This window comes from Myxine glutinosa, chromosome 13 (assembly GCF_964187855.1).
Source record: "Myxine glutinosa chromosome 13, kmMyxGlut1.1, whole genome shotgun sequence".
NCBI classification, from domain to species: Eukaryota; Metazoa; Chordata; class Myxini; order Myxiniformes; family Myxinidae; genus Myxine; species Myxine glutinosa.
In genome coordinates this window covers 3,816,005-3,839,663 of record NC_136273.1, presented here as the reverse complement: position 1 = coordinate 3,839,663, position 23,659 = coordinate 3,816,005, and the positions used below count along the sequence as shown (strand labels likewise).

Genomic DNA, 23,659 nt, shown 5'->3' with positions numbered 1-23,659 from the left:
GTTGAGAAAGTAGATGGGAGGGTTGTCCAATCGGTCTTTGCGGAGAGACATAGTGAGAGTGTGAGATTTGTCAGGATTGAAAGACATGTTCCACTTGTTTGACCAGTCTGTGATTTTGTCCAGGTCTGCAGAGAGTGAGGAGGCTGCAGACAGCCGATCTGAGAGATGAGGAATGGAGCGGCAGAGTGTGGGGTCATCAGCAAAGAGATAGAGAGGATTTTCCAGAGAGTCGGAGAGATCATTGATGAAGACCAGAAAAAGCACAGGGCCCAGAACACTGCCTTGGGGAACTCCAGCCTGAACAGGAAGGGGAGATGAGAGAAACCCATTCAGGGCCACATGTTGACTATGACCAGAGAGGAAGTCCGCAAGCCATGCGCGGAGATTTCCATGGATTCCATAGTATGAGAGTTTGTTGAGCAGAGCTGGGTGTCAGACCGTATCGAAGGCACGTGATTTGTCAAGGGAGACAGCTCTGATTTCCTGTTTGATATTGAGGACCTCCATCCATTGTTGAGACAGCAGAAGCAGTATGTCCAGAGTGGAGTGACCTGGTCTGAATCCAAATTGATGATCAGAGATCAAGCTATTGGAGAAGCGGCAGGATTTGATATCCAAAGCAATGATGGATTCCATGAGTTTGCTGATAATTGGGAGCAGGTTGATTGGTCTGTAGTTGCAAGGATCTGTTTTTGCACCTTTTTGTGTAAAATGGTGATGTTGGCTGATTTCCAAGATGATGGCAGATGACCTTGAGCAAAAGAGAGGGTGAAGAGAACAGAGCGATGGTGAGATCGAGCGGCAGAGCAGGATTTTAAGACCCGTGGGCTGACGCCGTCACGTCCAGTTGCAGAATCAGAGTCGAGGGTTGACAGAAACTTCTCCACCTTGTCAGGAGGAAAGGACACAGAGTCCAGGAGCAGCTGGGTATGACTGGGTACGGTGGGTACATAGAGGGATGGGTTTAGGACACAAGATTTAGAGGCAAATACAGAGTTGAGTCATTCAGCTTTGTCACGTGCGGTGTCAACTGTGTAGCCATTTGAGGTAAGGGAGGGGATGGAGGGTGAACAAACACCAGAAACGGATTTGACCAGACGCCACCAGGATTTGGATAAAGGAGACAGGTTTGAGAGTTCAGTCTTGTGAACGGAGAGATATTGTTTCCTGTCTCTCCTGAGGGTAGACACACACTTGTTCCGAGCTTTGTGAAAGGAACTGAGATTGCTTTGGGGGGAGGGGTCCTTTGCATATATTAAGGGAGGTGTGCTTTGCATATATAAAGGGAGGGGTGCTTTGCATATATAAAGGGAGGGGTGCTTTGCATATATAAAGGGAGGGGTGCTTTGCATATATAAAGGGAGGGGTGCTTTTTATATATAAAGAGAGGGGTGCTTTGTATATATAAAGGGAGGGGTGCTTTGCATATATAAAGGGAGGGGTGCTTTGTATATATAAAGGGAGGGCTGCTTTGTATATATAAAGGGAGGGGTGCTTTGCATATATAAAGAGAGGTGCTTTGCATATATAAAGGGAGGGGTGCTTTGCATATATAAAGGGAGGGGTGCTTTGCATATATAAAGGGAGGCGTGCTTTGCATATATAAAGGGAGGGGTGGTTTGCATATATAAAGGGAGGGGTGGTTTGCATATATAAAGGGAGGGGTGGTTTGCATATATAAAGGGAGGCGTGCTTTGCATATATAAAGGGAGGGGTGGTTTGCATATATAAAGGGAGGGGTGGTTTGCATATGTAACGGGAGGTGTGCTTTGCATATATAAAGGGAGGCGTGCTTTGCATATATAAAGGGAGGGGTGCTTTGCATATATAAAGGGAGGCGTGCTTTGCATATATAAAGGGAGGGGTGGTTTGCATATATAAAGGGAGGGGTGGTTTGCATATGTAACGGGAGGGGTGCTTTGCATAAAAAAGGAAGGGGCGCTTTGTGTATATAAAGGGAGGCGTGCTTTGCATATATAAAGGGAGGGGCGCTTTGTGTATATAAAGGGAGGGGCGCTTTGCATATATAAAGGGAGGGGCGCTTTGTGTATATAAAGGGAGGGGTGGTTTGCATATATAAAGGGAGGGGCGCTTTGCATATATAAAGGGAGGGGTGGTTTGCATATATAAAGGGAGGGGTGGTTTGCATATGTAACGGGAGGGGTGCTTTGCATAAAAAAGGAAGGGGCGCTTTGTGTATATAAAGGGAGGGGCGCTTTGCATATATAAAGGGAGGGGCGCTTTGTGTATATAAAGGGAGGAGCGCTTTGTGTATATAAAGGGAAGGGCGCTTTGTGTATATAAAGGAAGGGGCGCTTTGTGTATATAAAGGGAGGAGCGCTTTGCATATATAAAGGGAGGGGCGCTTTGTGTATATAAAGGGAGGAGCGCTTTGCATATATAAAGGGAGGGGCACTTTGTGTATATAAAGGGAGGAGCGCTTTGCATATATAAAGGGAGGGGCGCTTTGTGTATATAAAGGGAGGGGCGCTTTGCATATATAAAGGGAGGGGCGCTTTGTGTATATAAAGGGAGGGGCGCTTTGCATATATAAAGGGAGGGGAACTTTGTGTATCTGAAGGGAGGAGTGCTTTGCATATATAAAGGGAGGGGTACTTTGTGTATGTAAAGGGAGGGGTGCTTTGCGTATATAAAGGGATGGGCGCTTTGCGTGTATTAAGGGAGGGGCGCTTTGCGTGTATTAAGGGAGGGGCACTTTGCTTGTATTAAGGGAGGGGCGCTTTGCGTGTATTAAGGGAGGGGCGCTTTGCGTGTATTAAGGGAGGGGCGCTTTGCATATATAAAGGGAGGGGAACTTTGTGTATCTGAAGGGAGGAGTGCTTTGCATATATAAAGGGAGGGGCACTTTGTGTATGTAAAGGGAGGGGCGCTTTGCGTATATAAAGGGATGGGCGCTTTGCGTGTATTAAGGGAGGGGCACTTTGCGTGTATTAAGGGAGGGGCGCTTTGCGTGTATTAAGGGAGGGGAACTTTGCTTGCATTAAGGGAGGGGCGCTTTGCGTGTATTAAGGGAGGGGCGCTTTGCGTGTATTAAGGGAGGGGCGCTTTGCGTTTATACAGGGAGGGGCGCTTTGTGTATATTAAGGGAGGGGTGCTTTACGTATATAAAGTAAAGGAAGGAGCGCTTTGCGTTTATACAGGGAGGGGTGCTTTGCGTATATAAAGGGAGGTGCGCTTTGTGTATATTAAGGGAGGGGTGCTTTACGTATATAAAGTAAAGGAAGGAGCGCTTTGCGTTTATACAGGGAGGGGTGCTTTGCGTATATAAAGGGAGGGGCGCTTTGTGTATATTAAGGGAGGGATGCTTTACGTATATAAAGTAAAGGAAGGAGCGCTTTGCGTATATAAAGGGAGGGGCAGTTTACACCCCCCTTTGATTAACCAATGCGAATCAAATTGTCGCCACGAGTTGTTTTCACGCACACGGCGGCTGCCGAGGCTAACGCTAAGTCGCTAACCGGAAGTAATCCAAATTTCTCCGCCCACTGATAACAACAAAACAAAAACAACAACAACAACAAGTTAAATTGACGTGCGCAACGCACGCTTATCAAGATAAAGGAATCCAAAAGGTTCACAAGAGACGAAACATAAATTGAAGTGAAATGAAAGAAACTTTTGTCTGAAAGGATTTTTTTTTTTTAATGGAATTGTTAATTTTTTCAACTAATTTTACCATCAAACCAATGTCACCATAAACACACTTCCGTAGTTAAATGTATTTTTCATACACGTTTTTATATCGAGCGATTGGTATTAATTTAACAATCGGCGATCGATACATTTTTCACAAACCGGAAATACTTCTTCACCTTTAACCTGAGCAGCCGGATGTAGTTTTCGTGGTCTGTGTGCGTTAAGTGAAGGTGGTATCAAAAAAAGGAAAAAAAGAAAGAAAGCCGTCATGTCTTTTGTTGTCCTTTCAAGGATTTGTGTTAAAGTGTTTTGAGAATAAGTTTATCGTTTTAATTATTTGGAGCGTGGAGACATTAATGGCGCGTTATGAAAACTTGGAGTTTCCGTATTGTGACGAAGTGGGAAAGTATGAGAAGATGGCGAAAATCGGGCAAGGAACATTCGGGTAAGAGTAACATGTACTTCGTATTTACTATTACTATTACTATTCCTATTACTATGAGTATTAGTATTACTACACGTCCGTGTTGTGTAATTATAATTTATATCGGTACCCAAGGCCAAGTGTCGATCAATCGATTTATTTTATGTATGTAGTTATTTTCATGTCAGAGCTGCCAAGTTGTATCCAGCAATTTGCTCGAGTCGACCTCGGGACCACCTTGGCTCGGGGTGCCGCACTGCCCTGGCTCCGTGGGGGTGCCGGCTTGCCACGGCGCCGGGTGGGGGTGGTGCCGCCGCCGCTGCTCCGTGGGGGTGCCGGCCTACCCCGGCTCCGGGTGGTGGTGGTGGGGGGGGGCGAGGGGTGGTGCCGCCGCCCTGCCCTGGTTCCGTGGGGGTGCCGGCCTGCCCCGGTTCCGGGTGGTGGTGGTGTGGGGGGGGGGGGGGTGGTGGTGGTGGTGCTGCTGCCCTGGCTCTGGTGGCGGGTGGGGGGGGTGGTGGTGCTGCCGTCCTGCCCTGCCCTGCCCTGCCCTGTCTCTGTGGGGTTGCCGGCCTGCCCTGGCTCCGGGTGGTGGTTGGGGGGGGGGGTGCTGCCGCCCTGCCCTGCCCTGCCCTGCCCTGTCTCCGTGGGGTTGCCGGCCTGCCCCGGCTCCGGGTGGTGGTGGTGGTGGTGGTGGTGGTGGTGGTGGTGGTGGTGGTGCTGCCGCCGCCCTGCCCTGGCTCTGGTGGGGGGTGGGGGGGTGGTGGTGCTGCCGTCCTGCCCTGCCCTGCCCTGTCTCCGTGGGGTTGCCGGCCTGCCCTGGCTCCGGGTGGTGGTTGGGGGGGGGGGGGTGCTGCCGCCCTGCCCTGGCTCTGGTGGGGGTGGTGGTGGTGCTCCCGCCCTGCCCTGGCTCTGGTGTGGGGTGGTGGTGGTGCTGCTGCCCTGCCCTGGCTCTGGTGGGGGGTGGGGGTGGTGGTGCTGCCGTCCTGCCCTGCCCCGGCTCCGGGTTCCATCGTCGTTGGCAAATCTGAAGGTCCTCGGTTTGTTGAAACTGATCAGTGCAATTTGGAGAAACTATTGGAGACAAAATTAGTGAGGGCAATGTTTTTGGAGAATTATGGAGCTGCATCGTTTTGGGCCTAGTGCGAGTGATTCAGTCAAACATGGCGACATTGGAGGTGTTGGTGCGGATGCAAACACCGCTGGCATGTTCACTTCATATTGTTAGATTTTGTTTTTCCATTAAATTGACGGTTTATCAGGGCTTTTGTATTAATTGATAAATTGGTTATATTACAGCCTGGTGTTGGGCTAGCGGCTAGGGTGCCAGCTTAGGATCCTAGGATCCTGGGTTCGATTCCCGGTCGATCGCTGAATTAACACCAGGGGGGTTGACTCAGCCTGTCATCCTTCCGAGGTCGGCTAATTGAGTACCAGTTCACTGGTAATTCCCTGTTTGTCGTAAAAAGACGACAAAAAGGGTTGGCGGCAGGAAGGGCATCCGGCCGTAAAACATTGCTTCAAAAAGGGGACCAAAAAACAACAACCACGGTCCCCGAAAAAGGCCAACCCCCGCTTGCGGGGAAAAATGGCCTCTAAAGGTGGTTACTCCAGATGAGACATGGCACGGACACTGCCCAGGTACACTCGGACACCTTCGACAAAATGGGTGACGAATGTTTGTCCCACCGTCACAGGCTGACCCTGTCCTGTATGTTACAGGATCATCCTGGCTCATACTTTCTCGGGACGCCATTTGTGTCTGGTCATGCCGTTTCATGTCCTTGCTGTGTCGATGTCCCGCCCCAGTGGAGGGGGGAAGGTGGGGATATGGGTGGTGGTGAGGTGAAGCCGGTCGCAGGCAGGTCAACCAACACAGGTGTTTGATTTGCCACTCGAATCACATGTGCTGGTAGCTCGGACGAGATGGGCTTGCAGTTTAGAGCGACGCCTGTTTCTTCCTCCATCGTGGGGATGGCATCCTCTCTCAATCGTAGCGGATAACCCCCAAGATATTTCGGCCATTGGTGTAGCATGGAACCATCTCGGTTTGTATTATGCATATTATGTATTTTGTATTATTACCACCAATGATGCTTTGAGCCGGCATATTTGTGGAAAATTGAAAATTATTCGCTGTATGCGTTGTATGGAAGCGATGTAACCCGTAGACGGTACAGATATGGTGGTATACTTTTGAGTGACGTCACGGCTAATCGTGAAGAATATTTCGATTTGTAATATCAAAATTACCCACTTTATAAATCAGAAAAAGTCGCATCATATGTATTTTGTAGGGTATCGAGGGATAGATTGGTATCGAGGGATAGATTGGTATCGAGGGATAGATTGGTATCGAGGGATAGATTGGTATCGAGGGATAGATTAGTATCGAGGGATAGATTGGTATCGAGGGATAGATTGGTTTCCAGGGATAGATTGGTATCGAGGGATAGATTGGTATCGAGGGATAGATTGGTATCGAGGGATAGATTGGTATCGAGGTATAGATTGGTATCGAGGGATAGATTGGTATCGAGGGATAGATTGCTATCGAGGGATAGATTGCTATCGAGGGATAGATTGCTATCGAGGGATAGATTGCTATCGAGGGATAGATTGCTATCGAGGCATAGATTGCTATCGAGGGATAGATTGCTATCGAGGGATAGATTGCTATCGAGGGATAGATTGCTATCGAGGGATAGATTGCTATCGAGGGATAGATTGCTATCGAGGGATAGATTGCTATCGAGGGATAGATTGCTATCGAGGCCGTCTGAATGTTTGGTTTCCCCTTTAAGTGCTTGGAAAATCTGGATTTGTAAGGAAAAGGCCGGATGTGTTTGTTCATTGTTTGTTCCACTAATCACGAATGTGTGACTGACTCTTGTTTCGGCTCAGACTTGTCTTGTTTATTAGTCCTCTACCGGTGTACACCGGAGGGGACTATAGTTTTGCACGCCGTCCCTCCGTCTGTCCGTCACGCAAAGAACAGTTTTCCGGACTTTTTTTCTAAACGCTTAAGGCTAATGATTTCAAACTTGGCACATAGTTTCCTCATGATAAGTTACAGATCAAGTTCTAACTTCACGACGTTTCGATCATTTTTGACAAAGTTATCGAACTTTGAACTTTGGTAATTCTGATAATTCTGATGATCCTTACAGTGCCATTTTAAGTTTTAATTTCCTTTAAAAAAGATTTTCTCTGCAATAATTGGACCGATTGAGATCAAATTTTCACCATAGGGGGGACTCGGTCTGTAGAATAATTTAATGGTAATTATGACATCACAAGTCACGTGGTTCGGCCGCCATATTGTTTTTCGTGAAAACACGAAAGCCCCTTTTTCTCTGCAACAGCTGAACAGATCGAGGCCAAACTTTGCAGGCAGAATCGCATACCCATGACGAACAGAAAAGTCAGCCAGCATGACGTCATGCGTCATATGGTTTCAGAGTTATGACGTTTTTAAGCATGAACCTTTAAAACCGAGCCCCTCCCTCATTTTGATCCAATCGAGAAGAAACTTCACAGATCTGTTCAGCATGTCAGTCCACTAAAATGTCCTTTTGGAATTTGCGATAGGGCACGTGGTTTGGCAGATATCGTTAATTAAATGAAAATATTTTTTTTAAATGGATATCTCTTTGTTATTCTGGAGTTCTCAAGCCGCACCGCACGCCCTCAGCCTCGTCTGCGAACGTCAAAAGCGCGACACAGCGTGCTTTCGGGAGGGGCGGAGCCAGGGCAAGCAACATATTGCGGATTCGGGGGTCGGCGCTCCCCTTATCAAGGGGGGGGGGGGGGGGTTAATCCCCTTGTCCCTTAAGCTGGCCGTCCCCCAATCCTGGAAATTATGACGCTCCTCCCGGTCGGAATCAGCTAGGGTGATTGGTCAATGAAGTCCCAAATACCTACTTACTAACCCCGACCGCGAGCAGGGAAATAACTCCCGCTCGAACCACGGATACGATGGAATATTGCCGAGCGGTTAGCAATCCGCGATCCGAGCCGTTAACAAATGACTAAACCCGATCCTGAGTGGTTTCCAAATCGTGCCACAGGTACTCAATTGAGAGAAAGGACGGAGGCGATCGAATAAGAGGAAACCAGAGTAAGGGAAGAACAAAGAGTGGGTTTATTAATTATTTACAAGCAAAAGAAGAGGAAACGAAAGCATGTACAAGAAGAAGAAGAAACCAGAGGACACAGGGCAAGCTTATCTGTACAGGCTTAACTTATCACGACCCCAGGACAAACAGACTCACATGGAATGGTAGTGGTAGGGGAGGAAGGTCCAGGCAGATGGTTCCAGGCTCCTCGTCCCCGTCCAGGCTCCGGGCCCGCGGGCAAAGAACGGCAGGCAGCTTCGCATGTCGTTGGCGCACGACCGGACCTTACATATGCGAGGGGCTGGACTGCTGCGTACGTATAGCGTGCCAAACGCTCTCTCTCTCCCAATCAATCAATGTCAATATCAAACAGGCAGTTCGTATCAAATGGAGCGCCCCTGGATCAGTCCGTTAAGAAACGATGTGCTCGCTCGCCCGACCTCCGCGCAGTCCATTACGAAAGGAGTCCCCCGGCGCAGTCCTCTCAATAGCGTTACAATCGGACATCTCCGCACAGTTCTGTTAATAACAACGGTCCCCTCCGCGGTCCGTGGCGCAGTCTGTTTCAGCCCCGAGTCGACTCTCTGTTCACTCTCGTCAAAAGGTGAATTACGCGCTTATATGACGCGCTTCAAGATTAATCCGCGCGCTGGGAAACCACGCCTCCAGCGAGCTCACCTCAGCCCTGGTTGGTTGGCGAGGGCTCACCGGCTCCGCCCTTGACGGCGAGTTGACAGGGCCACGCCTCATTCCCGTGTCCCACCCCATGCGGAGACCGCATGTTCAATGGCGTTTGTTTGAGCAGAAGCTCAGCGAGGCAGCGAACGCTGCTAGCAAGCGGAGGCATGTAATAGAATTGGGAGGGACAAGCCCCGACTGTAGGGGCGCATACCGGTGTAGCTTGGAGAGAGCGGCTGGCCAAGAAGCGAATGGGGCCTATCTTATTTAATTAATGCAATGCAGATTCAACTATTGGGAACACAGCCTTATTTGAAACACATACTAAGGAAATAACTGAAAGTCCTATGGTGTCCTATGTGTTGCTGTGGACTATGGGTGTGACCTTTGACCTTATTAAATGATGGAATATTTACAAGTATTTACAAAGTGAGAGGCTCTCAAAACAGCAACAATATATATACACATCGATCATTGATCGTGAACCGGAAAATATAATATATTACTGATATTTAGTGACTCGAAAGGTTCTTTATCAACAACTTATTTTGTCGTGCTTCTGCTGACCTGTCTGCATGGTGTATAAATCGAAGTCCCGAGTGTGAATCACAGGTGAGCCCGTCCTGAGGGAATTAGTGATTGGGAGCGATTCAGAACCTGTGGGTAAATAACCCTTGGTAATTTCCCCAACAGTTTTCCGGACGACAGAGTGCCGGTAGGGGACATGTATTGCAACGCAATACTCAGAATGCTTGTTTACATGGAATTCTCTGCGTGCATTGCCGTGTAGGTGCGATAGTCTCGGGGCACGACGCTAACGTGCCGTCCTGAGCAGACCTTGTTCACCTTTTGTAATGAGCCGGTATCTTTAATCTTTCGCACTAATAGCATGGCGGACAAGTGCTCACTCTGATGGTGACGTTCTGTGTCACCCTCCTGCAAGTCACACATGAAACTGAACGTGACCTCCATAGCATGCCAGCCAAGCATTCACTCCGATGGTGACGTTCTGTGTCACCCTCCTGCAAGTCACACATGAAACTGAACGTGACCTCCACAGCATGCCAGGCAAGCGTTCATTCCAATGGTGACGTTCTGTGTCACCCTCCTGCAAGTCACACATGAAACTGAACGTGACCTCCCCAGCATGCCAGGCAAGCGTTCACTCCGATGGTGACGTTCTGCGTCACCCTCCTGCAAGTCCCACTTGGAACTGAACGTGACCTCCACAGCATGTCAGGCAAGCGTTCATTCTGATGGTGACGTTCTGCGTCACCCTCCTGCAAGTCACACATGAAAGTGATCTTAAAATGCCATCGATGGCTCTCTTGAGCTGCTGATGTTGAGGGTTGACTTTATAAATGGATTGCTTTGCGTAACCCGACTGAAAGATGTGTCGTGGGACGTGGGTTCAGGTCTGGGGAATAGGGAGACCAAATGTGCTTTGTCTTGAAGGAGATTACCGCTATCATTGTCGAGAGTAGATTTGTCGTTTCCACAGCGAATGTACGAGAAGTGCCACTGTCCAGCTGTAACCATGGGGGCATTGAAGATGAACCTCCTGACGGGAAACTTGAAGATGAACCTTCTGACGGGAAACTTGAAGATGAACCTTCCTGACAGGGAACTTGAAGATGAACCTTCTGACGGGAAACTTGAAGATGAACCTTCTGATGGGGAACTTGAAGATGAACCCTCCTGACGGGAAACTTGAAGATGAACCCTCCTGACAGGGAACTTGAAGATGAACCTTCTGACGGGAAACTTGAAGATGAACCTTCTGACGGGGAAACTTGAAGATGAACCTTCTGACGGGGAAACTTGAAGATGAACCTTCTGACGGGGAAACTTGAAGATGAACCTTCTGACGGGGAAACTTGAAGATGAACCTTCTGACGGGGAAACTTGAAGATGAACCTTCTGACGGGGAAACTTGAAGATGAACCTTCTGACGGGGAAACTTGAAGATGAACCTTCTGACGGGGAAACTTGAAGATGAACCTTCTGACGGGGAAACTTGAAGATGAACCTTCTGACGGGGAAACCAGATGCAGGTGTTTTGGCTGTTCACTACGCCATTGAGGAGCAGGGAAGTGAGCTTCGTCAGAAAACCACACCTGGTCATTCCAGTCCTCATCCTCCTACATAACCTCATTAGTCCATGGACACATGGTTACTCCCATTGCGATGACGGTGAGGGGTTGTTTGATCTGCACTTTGTTTGCCAGATTGTCTCACCACGTCGATGTTCGTTTCTGAACGCCCAGTCCGTCTTTCTCTCTGATTTCTCGTGGACTGGACAGTGCCTTCTTTGTCTGTGAAGAATACAGTTCTTTCTGGGGGTGTCTCTCGCGTTTTGAAATGTTTGCGATAAACCAGAGTCCATCACAGATCAAGGTACTATTCTACCATTTTAGTTCGTTGTTGGGCTGTGTCCGACATATTTACTTCAGACAAGTGAAAGTTGGTGAAGACGATTTCCCAAGTTCCTAGAACATAACTTGAGAAAGAAATGATGATTACAATTTTAATAATGTTCAATAGACACAATCCAAATCGTACCAAGACTTTTGAAAGACCTTTTTATATAAAACAGGTATTTCCACCTGTGCATTTGGTATAGGCTGCTTTTAACGACTTAAAGTGAGTCCATAAACTACGAGGAAAGAACTGATTGAGTCTCTGTATTATTATTTATTTACATGAATGAATGGATGAATTGAAGAACACTTGTTTATTCGTGTGAAGGACTCAAATCTTGTCCCCATCACTCACAATGTTTGAGTGTATCCACCACATACAAAAGTTTGTTTTTCTGGATAAACAACTACTATTCTTTGGTATTTGGTTTTATAAACTTCCTTTTCAATACAAGCTTTTGTTTCTGTTCGCAGTGATGGTCGAGTTTTTCTCATCGTTTTCTTTTTCTTTTTTAATCCAGGGAGGTGTTTAAAGCTCGTCATCGTGTGACGGGTAAAAAAGTTGCACTAAAGAAGGTTCTTATGGAGAATGAGAAGGAGGGGGTGAGTTGTCCATGTGGAATGTCGTTAATTTGATGTGGACTTTTGAAAATCCAATATCAACACTTTAGGTTGACAGCCGCAGCTAAATACTTCCAGATTTATGTCCACTGACTCAATTATGAAGCTTGTACTGACTGGACAAAAATAAAATGTTTCTAGTTTTGTGTGTGTGTGTGCATGCGTGTGTCCGTCCTCTATAACTCCAAAACCATGAAACCTAGCGGCCCCAAACTTGCATGCACATGAAGAACTCCAAGGGAGTGCAGGAATGAAAACTGGGTGTTTGGGTACATTTAAACACGCTTTTTGAAGATGACTAACGGGAGTGCGCTGTACAGGCTGATTTTGCAAGCCATGGCGATACAGTAGACTGCGCTCCTTTTTATTTTTATTAACTCAACTGGACTACTGTCCAGTTGAGTTCATCACATACTGAACCCGTCGTCGTCGTCGTCGTCGGTTAACTTTTCGACGTTAACACGCCAGCGTCCACAAATATCAACAGATTCTGATCAAACTTGACATGCAGCATCCTTACCCCAAGGACCAGGTTGGTATTACATTTCAGCCCGATCCGTTGAAAAATGGCGGACTTAGGCGACCATTTTGTTTTTGGTCATGAAAACGACGTTAACACTCTAGCGTCCACAAATATTAACAGATTTTGATCAAACTTAGAATGTTTAACCGTTACTACACAAGGTAGGTTGCTATTGCATGTCAACCCGATCTTTCACAAAATGGCCGCCATTAAAGTTGTGCAGTCAGTTCAGTTGAGTTCTGCTTCCCTGGAAGCTCTAGTTTTATTTATTTTTGATTTTTGTTTTTCATCTCTGGTAGTCGCTAAAGTAGATTAAGACTCGGTGAAAACAAATTATGTGAAGTTTGTGAACAATTCAAATTTATCTATAACTAGCGCAAAGGTACCCGGCGTTGCCGGGCAACACCAGGTCCCTCCTCCCACCCGGCGTTGCTGGGCAACACCAGTGTTCTCCTCCCACCCTTTCCTTGCCTCCTCTCACCCCACCCCCTCCCTCTGGACTGCCACCCTGCCCCTTCTCCTTCCTCCTCCCAATCTTCCCTTCCCTCTTCCCACCACCTCCCATGAGACTCCCACCTCACCCTTTCCCTTCCTCCTGCCTCCCTCCAGACTCCTATCCCACCCCTTACCCTCCCTCATCCCAACCGTTCTTCTACCTCCTCCAATCCCACCCCTTCCCCTGCCTCTACCCACCATTTGAGAAATGCTCATCTCGATGATAGCACAGCCTCCTGCCCCCCTCACTCTCTTCCTGCCTCCCCTCACCCTCCTCCTGATCCCCAGTCACCCCTCCACTTGACCCCCTCTCACCCCTACACTTGACCCCTTCTCACCCCTCCACTTGACCCCCTCTCACCCCTCCACTTGACCCCCTCTCACCCCTCCACTTGACCCCCTCTCACCCCTCCACATGACCCCCTCTCACCCCTCCACTTGACCCCCTCTCACCCCTCCTCTTGGTCCCCTCTCACCCCTCCTCTTGGTCCCCTCTCACCCCTCCTCTTGGTCCCCTCTCACCCCTCCTCTTGGTCCCCTCTCACCCCTCCTCTTGGTCCCCTCTCACCCCTCCTCTTGGTCCCCTCTCACCCCTCCTCCTGATCCCCGCACCCCTCTCCCTCTCACCCCTCCTTCTGATCCCTGCACACTCTTCTTGATCCCTGGGTGGGGTGGGCAGGTTTAGGGTGGGCGTGGAGGTGGGTGGGTCAGGTTTAGGGTGGGTAGGTCAGGTTTAAGGTGGGCATGGAGGTGGGTCGGTCAGGTTTAAGGTGGATGTGGAGGTGGGTGGGTCAGGTTTGGAGGTGGGTGGGTCAGGTTTGGAGGTGGGTGGGTCAGGTTTGGAGGTGGGTGGGTCAGGTTTGGAGGTGGGTGGTTCAGGTTTGGAGGTCGGTGGGACGGGCTTAGGGCAGGTGTGGAGGTGGGTGGGACAGGCTTAGGGCGGGCGTGGAGGTGGGTGGGACAGGCTTAGGGCGGGCGTGGAGGTGGGTCGGACAGGCTTATGGCGGGCGTAGAGGTGGGTGGGACAGGTTTAGGGCAGGCGAGGAGGTGGATGGGTCTGGGCGGGAGGGGGAGGGGGTGGGGAAGGAGGAGGAGCGGGAGGAGAAGGAAGGGGGGGGGGGGGGAAATAGAGGTTGGTGAGATGGTGGTTGTGAGTGCCGAATGGTGCAGGCAGAGTTGAGATGAGATGGTGGTTGTGAGTGACCGTAATTGCTGATGAGAATCCATCTGTTTCCACAACAGTTTCCTATTACAGCTCTCCGAGAAATCAAGATCCTTCAATTACTGAAGCATGAAAACGTGGTTAACCTCATCGAGATTTGCCGAACAAAACGTGAGTCAGGATTGTAATATTTTACCTTTGTGTTCAATGACAATGCACCTGCTTTCATCATCCTCTTTACTCTTCAAACAAATTGTGAAATATTTGCATTTTTGTTCATTTGGATAAAACTTCAAAAATCCATTTGAGCCTCAACTGTTTTTAATGTCAATCACTGAATACTTGTTCATACACTGCCCTGGTACAATGGAATTAAAACCCACGATTGTCAACAAATTTTATTTTAATAATACAAACACAATCAAATGGACTTACTTACTTGCATCTATTTATAGCCTTGTGGCCTATCCGGCATGTTTGGTTGCCAAAAACTTCTGATTCTTTATTCCGATTCGTGTTCTGATTCATTTTTCCGATTCGTGTTCTGATTCTTCATTCCGATTCGTGTTCTGGTTCTTTATTCCGATTCGTGTTCTGATTCTTTATTCTGATTCGTGTTCTGATTATTTTTTCCGATTCGTGTTCTGATTCTTCATTCCGATTCGTGTTCTGATTCATCATTCCGATTCGTGTTCTGATTCATTATTCCGATTCGTGTTCTGATTCTTTTTTCCGATTCATGTTCTGATTCTTCATTCCGATTCGTGTTCTGATTCTTCATTCCGATTCGTGTTCTGATTCTTCATTCCGATTCGTGTTCTGATTCATCATTCCGATTCGTGTTCTGATTCATTATTCCGATTCATGTTCTGGTTCGTGTTCTGATTCTTCATTCCGATTCGTGTTCTGATTCATCATTCCGATTCGTGTTCTGATTCATCATTCCGATTCGTGTTCTGATTCATCATTCCGATTCGTGTTCTGATTCATTATTCCGATTCGTGTTCTGATGCTTTTTTCCGATTCGTGTTCTGATTCTTCATTCCGATTCGTGTTCTGATTCTTCATTCCGATTCGTGTTCTGATTCATTATTCCGATTCGTGTTCTGATTCATTATTCCGATTCTTGTTCTGGTTCGTGTTCTGAATCTTTTTTCCGATTCGTGTTCTGATTCTTTTTTCCGATTCGTGTTCTGATTCTTCATTCTGATTCGTGTTCTGATTCTTTTTTCCGATTCGTGTTCTGATTCTTCTTTCCGATTCGTGTTCTGATTCAGCATTCCGATTCGTATTCTGATTCATTATTCCGATTCATGTTCTGGTTCTGATTCTTTTTTCCGATTCGTGTTCTGGTTCTTTATTCCGATTCGTGTTCTGATTCTTTATTCTGATTCGTGTTCTGATTCTTTTTTCCGATTCGTGTTCTGATTCTTCATTCCGATTCGTGTTCTGATTCATCATTCCGATTCGTGTTCTGATTCATTATTCCGATTCGTGTTCTGAATCTTTTTTCCGATTCATGTTCTGATTCTTCATTCCGATTCGTGTTCTGATTCTTCATTCCGATTCGTGTTCTGATTCTTCATTCCGATTCGTGTTCTGATTCATCATTCCGATTCGTGTTCTGATTCATTATTCCGATTCATGTTCTGGTTCGTGTTCTGATTCTTCATTCCGATTCGTGTTCTGATTCATCATTCCGATTCGTGTTCTGATTCATCATTCCGATTCGTGTTCCGATTCGTGTTCTGATTCTTTTTTCCGATTCGTGTTCTGATTCTTCATTCCGATTCGTGTTCTGATTCTTCATTCCGATTCGTGTTCTGATTCTTCATTCCGATTCGTGTTCTGATTCATTATTCCGATTCGTGTTCTGATTCATTATTCCGATTCGTGTTCTGATTCTTCATTCCGATTCGTGTTCTGATTCTTCATTCCGATTCGTGTTCTGATTCATCATTCCGATTCGTGTTCTGATTCATCATTCCGATTCGTGTTCTGATTCTTTTTTCCGATTCGTGTTCTGATTCTTCATTCCGATTCGTGTTCTGATTCTTCATTCCGATTCGTGTTCTGATTCATTATTCCGATTCGTGTTCTGATTCTTCATTCCGATTCGTGTTCTGATTCTTCATTCCGATTCGTGTTCTGATTCATTATTCCGATTCATGTTCTGGTTCGTGTTCTGAATCTTTTTTCCGATTCGTGTTCTGATTCTTTTTTCCGATTCGTGTTCTGATTCTTCATTCCGATTCGTGTTCTGATTCATCATTCCGATTCGTGTTCTGATTCTTCTTTCCGATTCGTGTTCTGATTCTTCTTTCCGATTCGTGTTCTGATTCATCATTCCGATTCGTATTCTGATTCATTATTCCGATTCATGTTCTGGTTCTAATTCTTTTTTCCGATTTGTGTTCTGATTCTTTTTTCCGATTCGTGTTCTGATTCTTTTTTCCGATTTGTGTTCTGATTCATCATTCCGATTCGTATTCTGATTCATTATTCCGATTCGTGTTCTGATTCTTCTTTCCGATTCGTGTTCTGATTCATCATTCCGATTCGTATTCTGATTCATTATTCCGATTCATGTTCTGGTTCTGATTCTTTTTTCCGATTTGTGTTCTGATTCTTTTTTCCGATTCGTGTTCTGTTTCTTTTTTCTGATTCATCATTCTGATTCGTGTTCTGATTCTTTTTTCCGATTCGTGTTCTGATTCTTTTTTCCGATTTGTGTTCTGATTCATCATTCCGATTCGTGTTCTGATTCATTATTCTGATTCATGTTCTGGTTCGTGTTCTGATTCTTTTTTCCGATTCGTGTTCTGATTCTTTATTCCGATTCATGTTCTGATTCTTTGTTCCGGTTCATGTTCTTATTCGTGTTCTGGTTCCGGTTCCGGGTCTTCCGGTTATGGTTCAGGTTCTGGTTCGTGTTCTAAATATGAAAATTCAATTTAAATGAAGTAGTTCCGCAATCGGAGTGACGAAGGTAGACAGACAGTGAACCAATCGCTTATCCTGCTTTGCTTTTCGTGAGCATTGGGTTATTATTCAGGAAGCGCAGATGTGATTATCAGATCATTGGATGTGTGTGAATCAGGACCTTAAAGGACATTAGTGGAAGTGTGAGAGTGTCTTTAGACATTCGCAGGTTGAGGAGGAATGGTTTTGCGGATTTGACTTTTAAGGAGTTGGGACTGAATGATCCTTCTGGAAACGTATGTTGTGCATCTATCCACAGCGACCCAGTATAACCGATACAAGGGGAGCATATACCTGGTGTTTGACTTCTGTGAACATGACCTGGCCGGACTTTTGAGTAATGGTAACGTGAAGTTCACTCTATCTGAGATCAAGAAGTTGATGCAGCAACTCCTTAACGGCCTGTACTACATTCATCGCAACAAGGTCTGATTCACCCCATGAAATAAATATTTTGCTCATTTGATTAAAAATGACAATGCTGAGATTATTGCAGCTTGACTGACATAATCAGCTTTCTTTACATCATATAGGAGCTGGCTTATCCTTCCTTGTTGCCTCTGTGTCTGTGTATTGGTTCCTGCCTTTATGTTCCCCACTATTCCTCAAGATCTTGCATCGAGACATGAAGGCTGCCAACATCCTGATTACACGTGAAGGTGTGTTGAAGTTGGCAGACTTTGGTCTGGCTCGTGCCTTCAGCATCGCTAAAAATGGCCAGAGCAATCGCTACACCAACCGGGTGGTCACCTTGTGGTACCGCCCTCCTGAGCTGCTCTTGGGTTAGTCTTTGTTCCTCAACCTTACCCCCTTTCTTCTTCACCCTTCCCACATGTTCTAAATGTTATTTGATTCTGTGTTTAATGGGGAAGCAGTAGAGGAGTGGAGTTTAAACTCAATGAAATCCTTGTGCAATTGAGCAACACGTCCGTTGATCAAAAGGCTTCAGCGAGGTGCAAACGACGTCATTGGTTGTGTGCAATTATTGCTGGATAATGAGTATCCTGGAAAGCCAAAGTGTGGAGTTAGTGGTTTGCTTTAGAATTTGTAAAAATATAAGCCACAATTTTCGGCTTCCGTTTTGGATATGCATTTCTCTCTCCAGCCTTCATCATTCAAGGCTTCTCCATTCAAGGCTAACCCCCGCTCTAGCAGGGAAAATGGCCTTTAAAATGCATGTTGTTGTTGTGTCTCCAGCCTTCATCAGCAACACATAATCTAAACAAGAAAGAGCAATCAGAGATTGCAGACCCTCACCAGGATGTGTTTTCAGTGGTTTTTAAGGCTTTTGTGTTAAAAACAAATATGGCGGCCAAACTACGTGACCGATGATGTCATTATTTTTTCTCCACCAATTTATCCCTAGATGATGCTCAATAAATTTCATCTTGATCGGATGAAGTTTTGTACTTGTCGAATTATGACGTCATAATGGAGGCACCTATGACATCATCATTAACATATTTTATTCCCCATGTAGAGTTTCTCAAATGCAATACCCTCTCCTCAGGCGAGGGTAACTCAAACGCATCTCAAAATACAAAGCACATCCACATCCGCTTTGTGCTCAAACTTTACAAAAGCAACAGCTAAAAAAAAAAGAAAAGAAAAATTAAAAAGTACAATTTATCTTACTATGATTCACCAAATGTCCGTCTGTTTGTCCGTTCGAAGGTACCGCAAAAACGGCTGAACCGATCGCAACGATATTTTGGGTGGGTAATCCAAGGACCCCCTGGAGTAAAATAGACTTGTTTTTCCTATTTTTCCAATTTTCCAGTTTTTCTAAACACGATGGAATAATATTTACCGATATGAACAGTGATGTGGCTTTTATTGAAATTCTACCTACCAGGAGAGAGTAGATCGACTCCTGACGAACTTTTCCTATATAAACGTGCGGCTCCGAAGTAACACGGCAGCGTATGCAAAGCGACTGAGAAACAGGTGTAGCGACCGCTTCCGTGTTACAGATTCGGAGCGCGCTCTTCACACATAAACGTGCGACTGAGAAAGACAAGACGTGTAGCGGCCACTTCCGTTTTGCAGAATTCAATCTTTTTTCAAAATGGGCGCCATGTACTGTTTAGATTTTGATGATTTGCGTGTGATATGATTCAACGGATGTTTATATGAATCGTTTAAAATGAAAAAAGCCTTCAATTTCTGATATTTTGCCTTTTCATTTGGGCTTCCCAATTGAATCCCCGCCCATAGGGTGAGTACCGTTGCTAGTTAATTAAATTGACGTGTGGGGAAAACTTACACGCCCAGATCAGGAATCAAACGCAGGTCCTCTGGTGAAACGTACCAGTGCTCTGCCTATACCATCTGAGCTATCTGGGCGACCCTGACGGAGCATGCAATTTTCCCACATATATCAATTTAATTATTCATAATCCTAGTCATTATGTAATTTATTCATTAGTGTTTTCCATATTTTCATAATGAAGGTTTGTTGAAAATTTGATGGCAAAAAAAATCAAATGGTTAAAAACGTCATACGCTGGAGACAAACACACCTCACACATAGACATACAGACATACAGACAAACGCACAAGACGCAACACAGGACTGGTGGACGAGACAAACACAACAACCGAGGTTGAGGAGAGTGTCGTCACTTCCTGGTGCACTCTGGGTACCAGCAACGTCACAACAATGGTGTCTTTCTCAGCACACTCAGCAGGGCATTTCCTGAGGATGAATTTTCTCATCCCCATGGATGTCAACCTATGGGGATTGTTCGTACTCTTATCCTTTTAAATGCTAAATGTCAAACAAGGAGCATGAGAATTGGGGTCCTCCCCCCCTCCAGCCACTTCCAGGTTATGAATGGTTTTTTTTGTTTGTTTTTTACCACCTAAAACCAACAACCCGAGTGCAACCATCAGTTTTCAAGTCATTCTGTCCAGCACTTCAAGAGTGAAACAAAGAAACTCACACTTCTCAAATTATTTCTGGGATGGATTTAAGTGTGCAAGCCGGTATGGAAAACTTCATTCAAGGACGTGTCTGAACTTCTCATGGCTCGGAAGGGTGCGTGTTATCTTTGCCTGCGACATGACGCAGGTCGACAAGAGCTTTGCGTTGCTGTTGGGGGTCGATTTTTGTGACGTGCACCAATTGGTCGGATAGCTGCCGGACCACACCCACATCTGTCGCTTGACTCCACCCACCATAGCACAGCGACACTGATATGGCTGCCATCTTGGATTTCTGGTGGGGCTAACACATTAGGCCTGTAGGCCTCTGCTGATTATACACTGCCCGGGTTTATTGCGTCAGATTTCCATTGGATTTGTTTGGGTCGAGTGGTATTCACAATGAGGGACCTGAAAAATCAAAGCCTTTGTCGAATAATTGTGAGGTTTAATCAAGCCCGTCAGAATGCACGGTACATCAAGTGTTATGTTGCGCGAATTACTAAAACCATTGGCGTCGTTTGGGTTGAGTAGTATTGACGATGAGGCTTTTAGCATGGAAGGAAAAAAACGTCTGAGGCGTTTGGAATCCGAGTCAATCCTTTATTCCACCGTCATCTCGCTTCCGGTTGCAACCGGTTCCGGAAAACCCTTGATCAAGCCTGAAGCATATTTACATATTATAACCTGAAAGGCAAAATGATGCCGATGCAGGGCCCCGGAAAATCTAGTCGCATGTGGAATAATAGCTCCTCACCACATACAAGGCTTTCATCCGCAGCTCAATGGAATACTGTTCTCCCCTATGGGCCGGTGCTCCTGCCTCACACCTAGCTCGGCTTCACGCTGTTGAAACCAAAGCTTTCAGAATTATTGGAATCTCCCGCGATGAAGCTATCTCTGAGGGCCTTTCACTCACTCACTCACCGCAGGCAGGTAGGTGGTCTTTCTGTCTTCTACCGACTCCTCTCCGGCCTTGCACCCCCAGCTCTCTCTGTGCTTTGTCCCCCAAATATTCCTACAGGTCGCACAAGATCTGCCAGCAACTCTCTGATGGTTAAACTGCCGAAATCTCGGCTCTCTGCTCACCTTCACTCTTTCATTCCTCTTTTCTCCCGCCTCTGGAACAAACTCCCTCACTCCCTTCAATCCCACTCCTCCCTCCAGGTCTTTAAAACAGCTGTTCACCACCATCTCTTATCTTCCCCCATCCAAAACCTTGATCTTTTCTACCCCCGCTAATTCACCTCAGATCCACCTTGTTTGAAATTCCAACTTCTTTCCTGGAAGTCCTGGCAGTGTCCATATGTTTTATACCTCTCCCACCGCCCCCTTCCCATGCCCCCCCCCCCCCAAAAAGCCCTCGCCCTCTCTCAGATCTCTCGATGTCTCCATGTCTCTCGGTCCCTGCTCTCAAATGTTGTGTTTGTGTCCTTCCCCCTCTCTCCCCATCTTGTCTACCGCTCCCGATGTTATATGTTTTATGTGTCGGTTTGTCTTTCTGTGTGATTAATGTTCGCTCTTTCACGAGCCTCGATCTTGTATACAAAAAAGAAAGAAAAAAAAGTACAGTTTAATTAAGCCCGTCAATGTGTGGAAATCGTGTGATGCGTTAGGAAAATAATGTAATGTCATAATACATGTTTCCCAATCGCGTTGTTCATCCTTTAAGATTCGCTTAAAATGCGAATTTCCCAATTGGCCCATTGCTGGATTTTGTCGTAGGTTGTGACCACAGTGCAACTGCCTTTTCAGATTTGTTCGTTGGGATAAAATATGTGGTCTTAATTTGCTGTTTCTACGGTAACGATTATCTCCCTGTGTGCTCCGTATCCGCAATAGCTCAAACCCGTCCCCCTCTGTAGCCTGTTTACGGCGTTATTGCTATGGCATGCATTCCTTTCACAGGAGAGCGAGACTATGGACCTCCCATCGATATGTGGGGTGCGGGTTGCATCATGGCAGAGATGTGGACTCGTAGTCCTATCATGCAGGGCAGTACAGAGCAGCACCAGCTTACCCTCATCAGCCAGCTGTGCGGTTCAATTACACCTGAGGTGCTGTCATGGTCCAAATTGCTGTTCTGCGACATTCCATTTGGGTGACAAACCAGGGGATCGTGAAAAGGGTGAATTCATGTTAAAGAAGGTTTCTACAAGGAATAAGTGCTTCCCACAGACCACACAATGATGCATTTTGTGATTCAGATCCCACAAAATGCTGGTTCATTTCTCTTACCATCCAGGCATGGGCCGGTGTTGATCGCTACGACCTATATCACAAGCTGGAGCTTCCAAAAGGACAGAAGCGGAAGGTCAAAGAACGACTGAAGGCCTACGTCAAAGACCCTTATGCATTGGATCTCATTGATAAGTTGCTGTGCTTGGATCCCGCCCATCGCGTCGATAGCGACGATGCCTTGAACCATGATTTTTTCTGGACGGACCCTATGCCCTCGGACCTCAAGGACATGCTCTCGACCCACAACACGTCCATGTTTGAATACCTGGCACCGCCACGGAGGAGGGGTGGGGGTGGGGGCGGTGGCGGTCAGGCGGCCCAACCGCCGGCAAACGCCCGTAACCCAGCCGGGGCGATGCAGACAGAGTTTGATCGTGTATTCTAATCGAAAAAAAAGCTCAACGACAACGACCCACCTCAGCATCTACCGACTCGGGCGATGAACGTCCTTGTGCATATCGTGCAGAACGATGAACCGAGTGTGGCGACCCTTGTCATTGTTTTAGCCAAAAGGCTGTGCCTTGGTCGTGTTCAACTTTTTTGACCTTTCACAGTCATGTTCCAGCAAGGAGATTGGATCGTTTACGTTACCCGACACCATTGGTAAGATGAGGCCAGTGTTTGTTGATTCCTCTCGTGTTACTTGATTAAAATGACACGAAGATACGGACATTGTTCATGTAATATTCACATCCTTTTCCTGATCTTCTTGAATAATTTCCTTCTTCCCATCTTTGTGATAGATGGATCCTAACTTGCTTATTGAGTGGCTGGCTACTTCTGTTCACCCAAAAAGGTGGTTTATGGTTTGTTTATTTTGGGTTTTTATTGAAGATGGATGTGAGGATCCAATCAGGAAAGCAATATATTTCCAAAAAAAAAAACAGCATTTGATTTCATTTGTTCTTGCACCTTTTTGCTTCCATTTGAAACGTTGTTTACTTCAAACTTGAATTGTTTTGGTGCTGAAATGGAGGAAGATGGAGCTCACATCTGATTACTTACTCAGAAGTCTTCAAACAAACATTTCAAGGATAAACAGCTGTTCTCACCTTTGGTTTTTTAAATTTATTTTACAATTCATTCCATGGGAAGGAAAAATCCAATTTTGTTTCTGGGGTGCTGAAGACCAAGTTGATTTATATTTGAAAAGCAGTTTCGGGCTACGTGAAGCACAATGATAAGATTAAAAAAAAAAAAAAATTCCCGACTTGTGCTTTTGGGTGTGGGGATGGGCATCTGCAAATTCATGAAATTTCAAATGGAACTCGAAAGTATCTCAAAATCCAAGGCCCATCCCAGTCTGCTTTGTATTCAAAGTAAACGATGAAAGCAAGCCCGTTTTATTGAATTATTTTCTCCATAAAAGCAAGGCCGTTTTATTGAATTATTTTCTCCATATTTTGATACGTTTGT

At 46.2% G+C, this 23,659-nt stretch overlaps 1 protein-coding gene across 1 annotated transcript; it reads left to right on the top strand.

Moving 5' to 3' along the window:
• The first annotated feature begins 3,823 nt into the window (after window positions 1–3,823).
• On the top strand, window positions 3,824–23,294 carry CDK9 (cyclin dependent kinase 9). The gene is made up of 7 exons (XM_068133608.2): window positions 3,824–4,102; window positions 11,816–11,897; window positions 14,176–14,266; window positions 17,337–17,503; window positions 17,688–17,859; window positions 21,911–22,059; window positions 22,248–23,294. The coding sequence occupies exons 1-7, from the start codon at window positions 4,014–4,016 to the stop codon at window positions 22,626–22,628; spliced, it is 1,131 nt and encodes a 376-aa protein (XP_067989709.1). The 5' UTR covers window positions 3,824–4,013; the 3' UTR covers window positions 22,629–23,294.
• Window positions 23,295–23,659: the final 365 nt, after the last annotated feature.

What these genes read in the sequence shown, in the direction of transcription:
- CDK9 (XM_068133608.2), top strand. Translation starts at nt 4,014, where the DNA reads ATGGCGCGTTATGAAAACTTGGAGTTTCCGTATTGTGACGAAGTGGGA. An exon ending in CCCTCCTGAGCTGCTCTTGG is followed by an intron (nt 17,860 to 21,910) that starts GTTAGTCTTTGT and finishes TTCCTTTCACAG; the next exon opens with GAGAGCGAGACTATGGACCT. An exon ending in GCGGTTCAATTACACCTGAG is followed by an intron (nt 22,060 to 22,247) that starts GTGCTGTCATGG and finishes CTTACCATCCAG; the next exon opens with GCATGGGCCGGTGTTGATCG.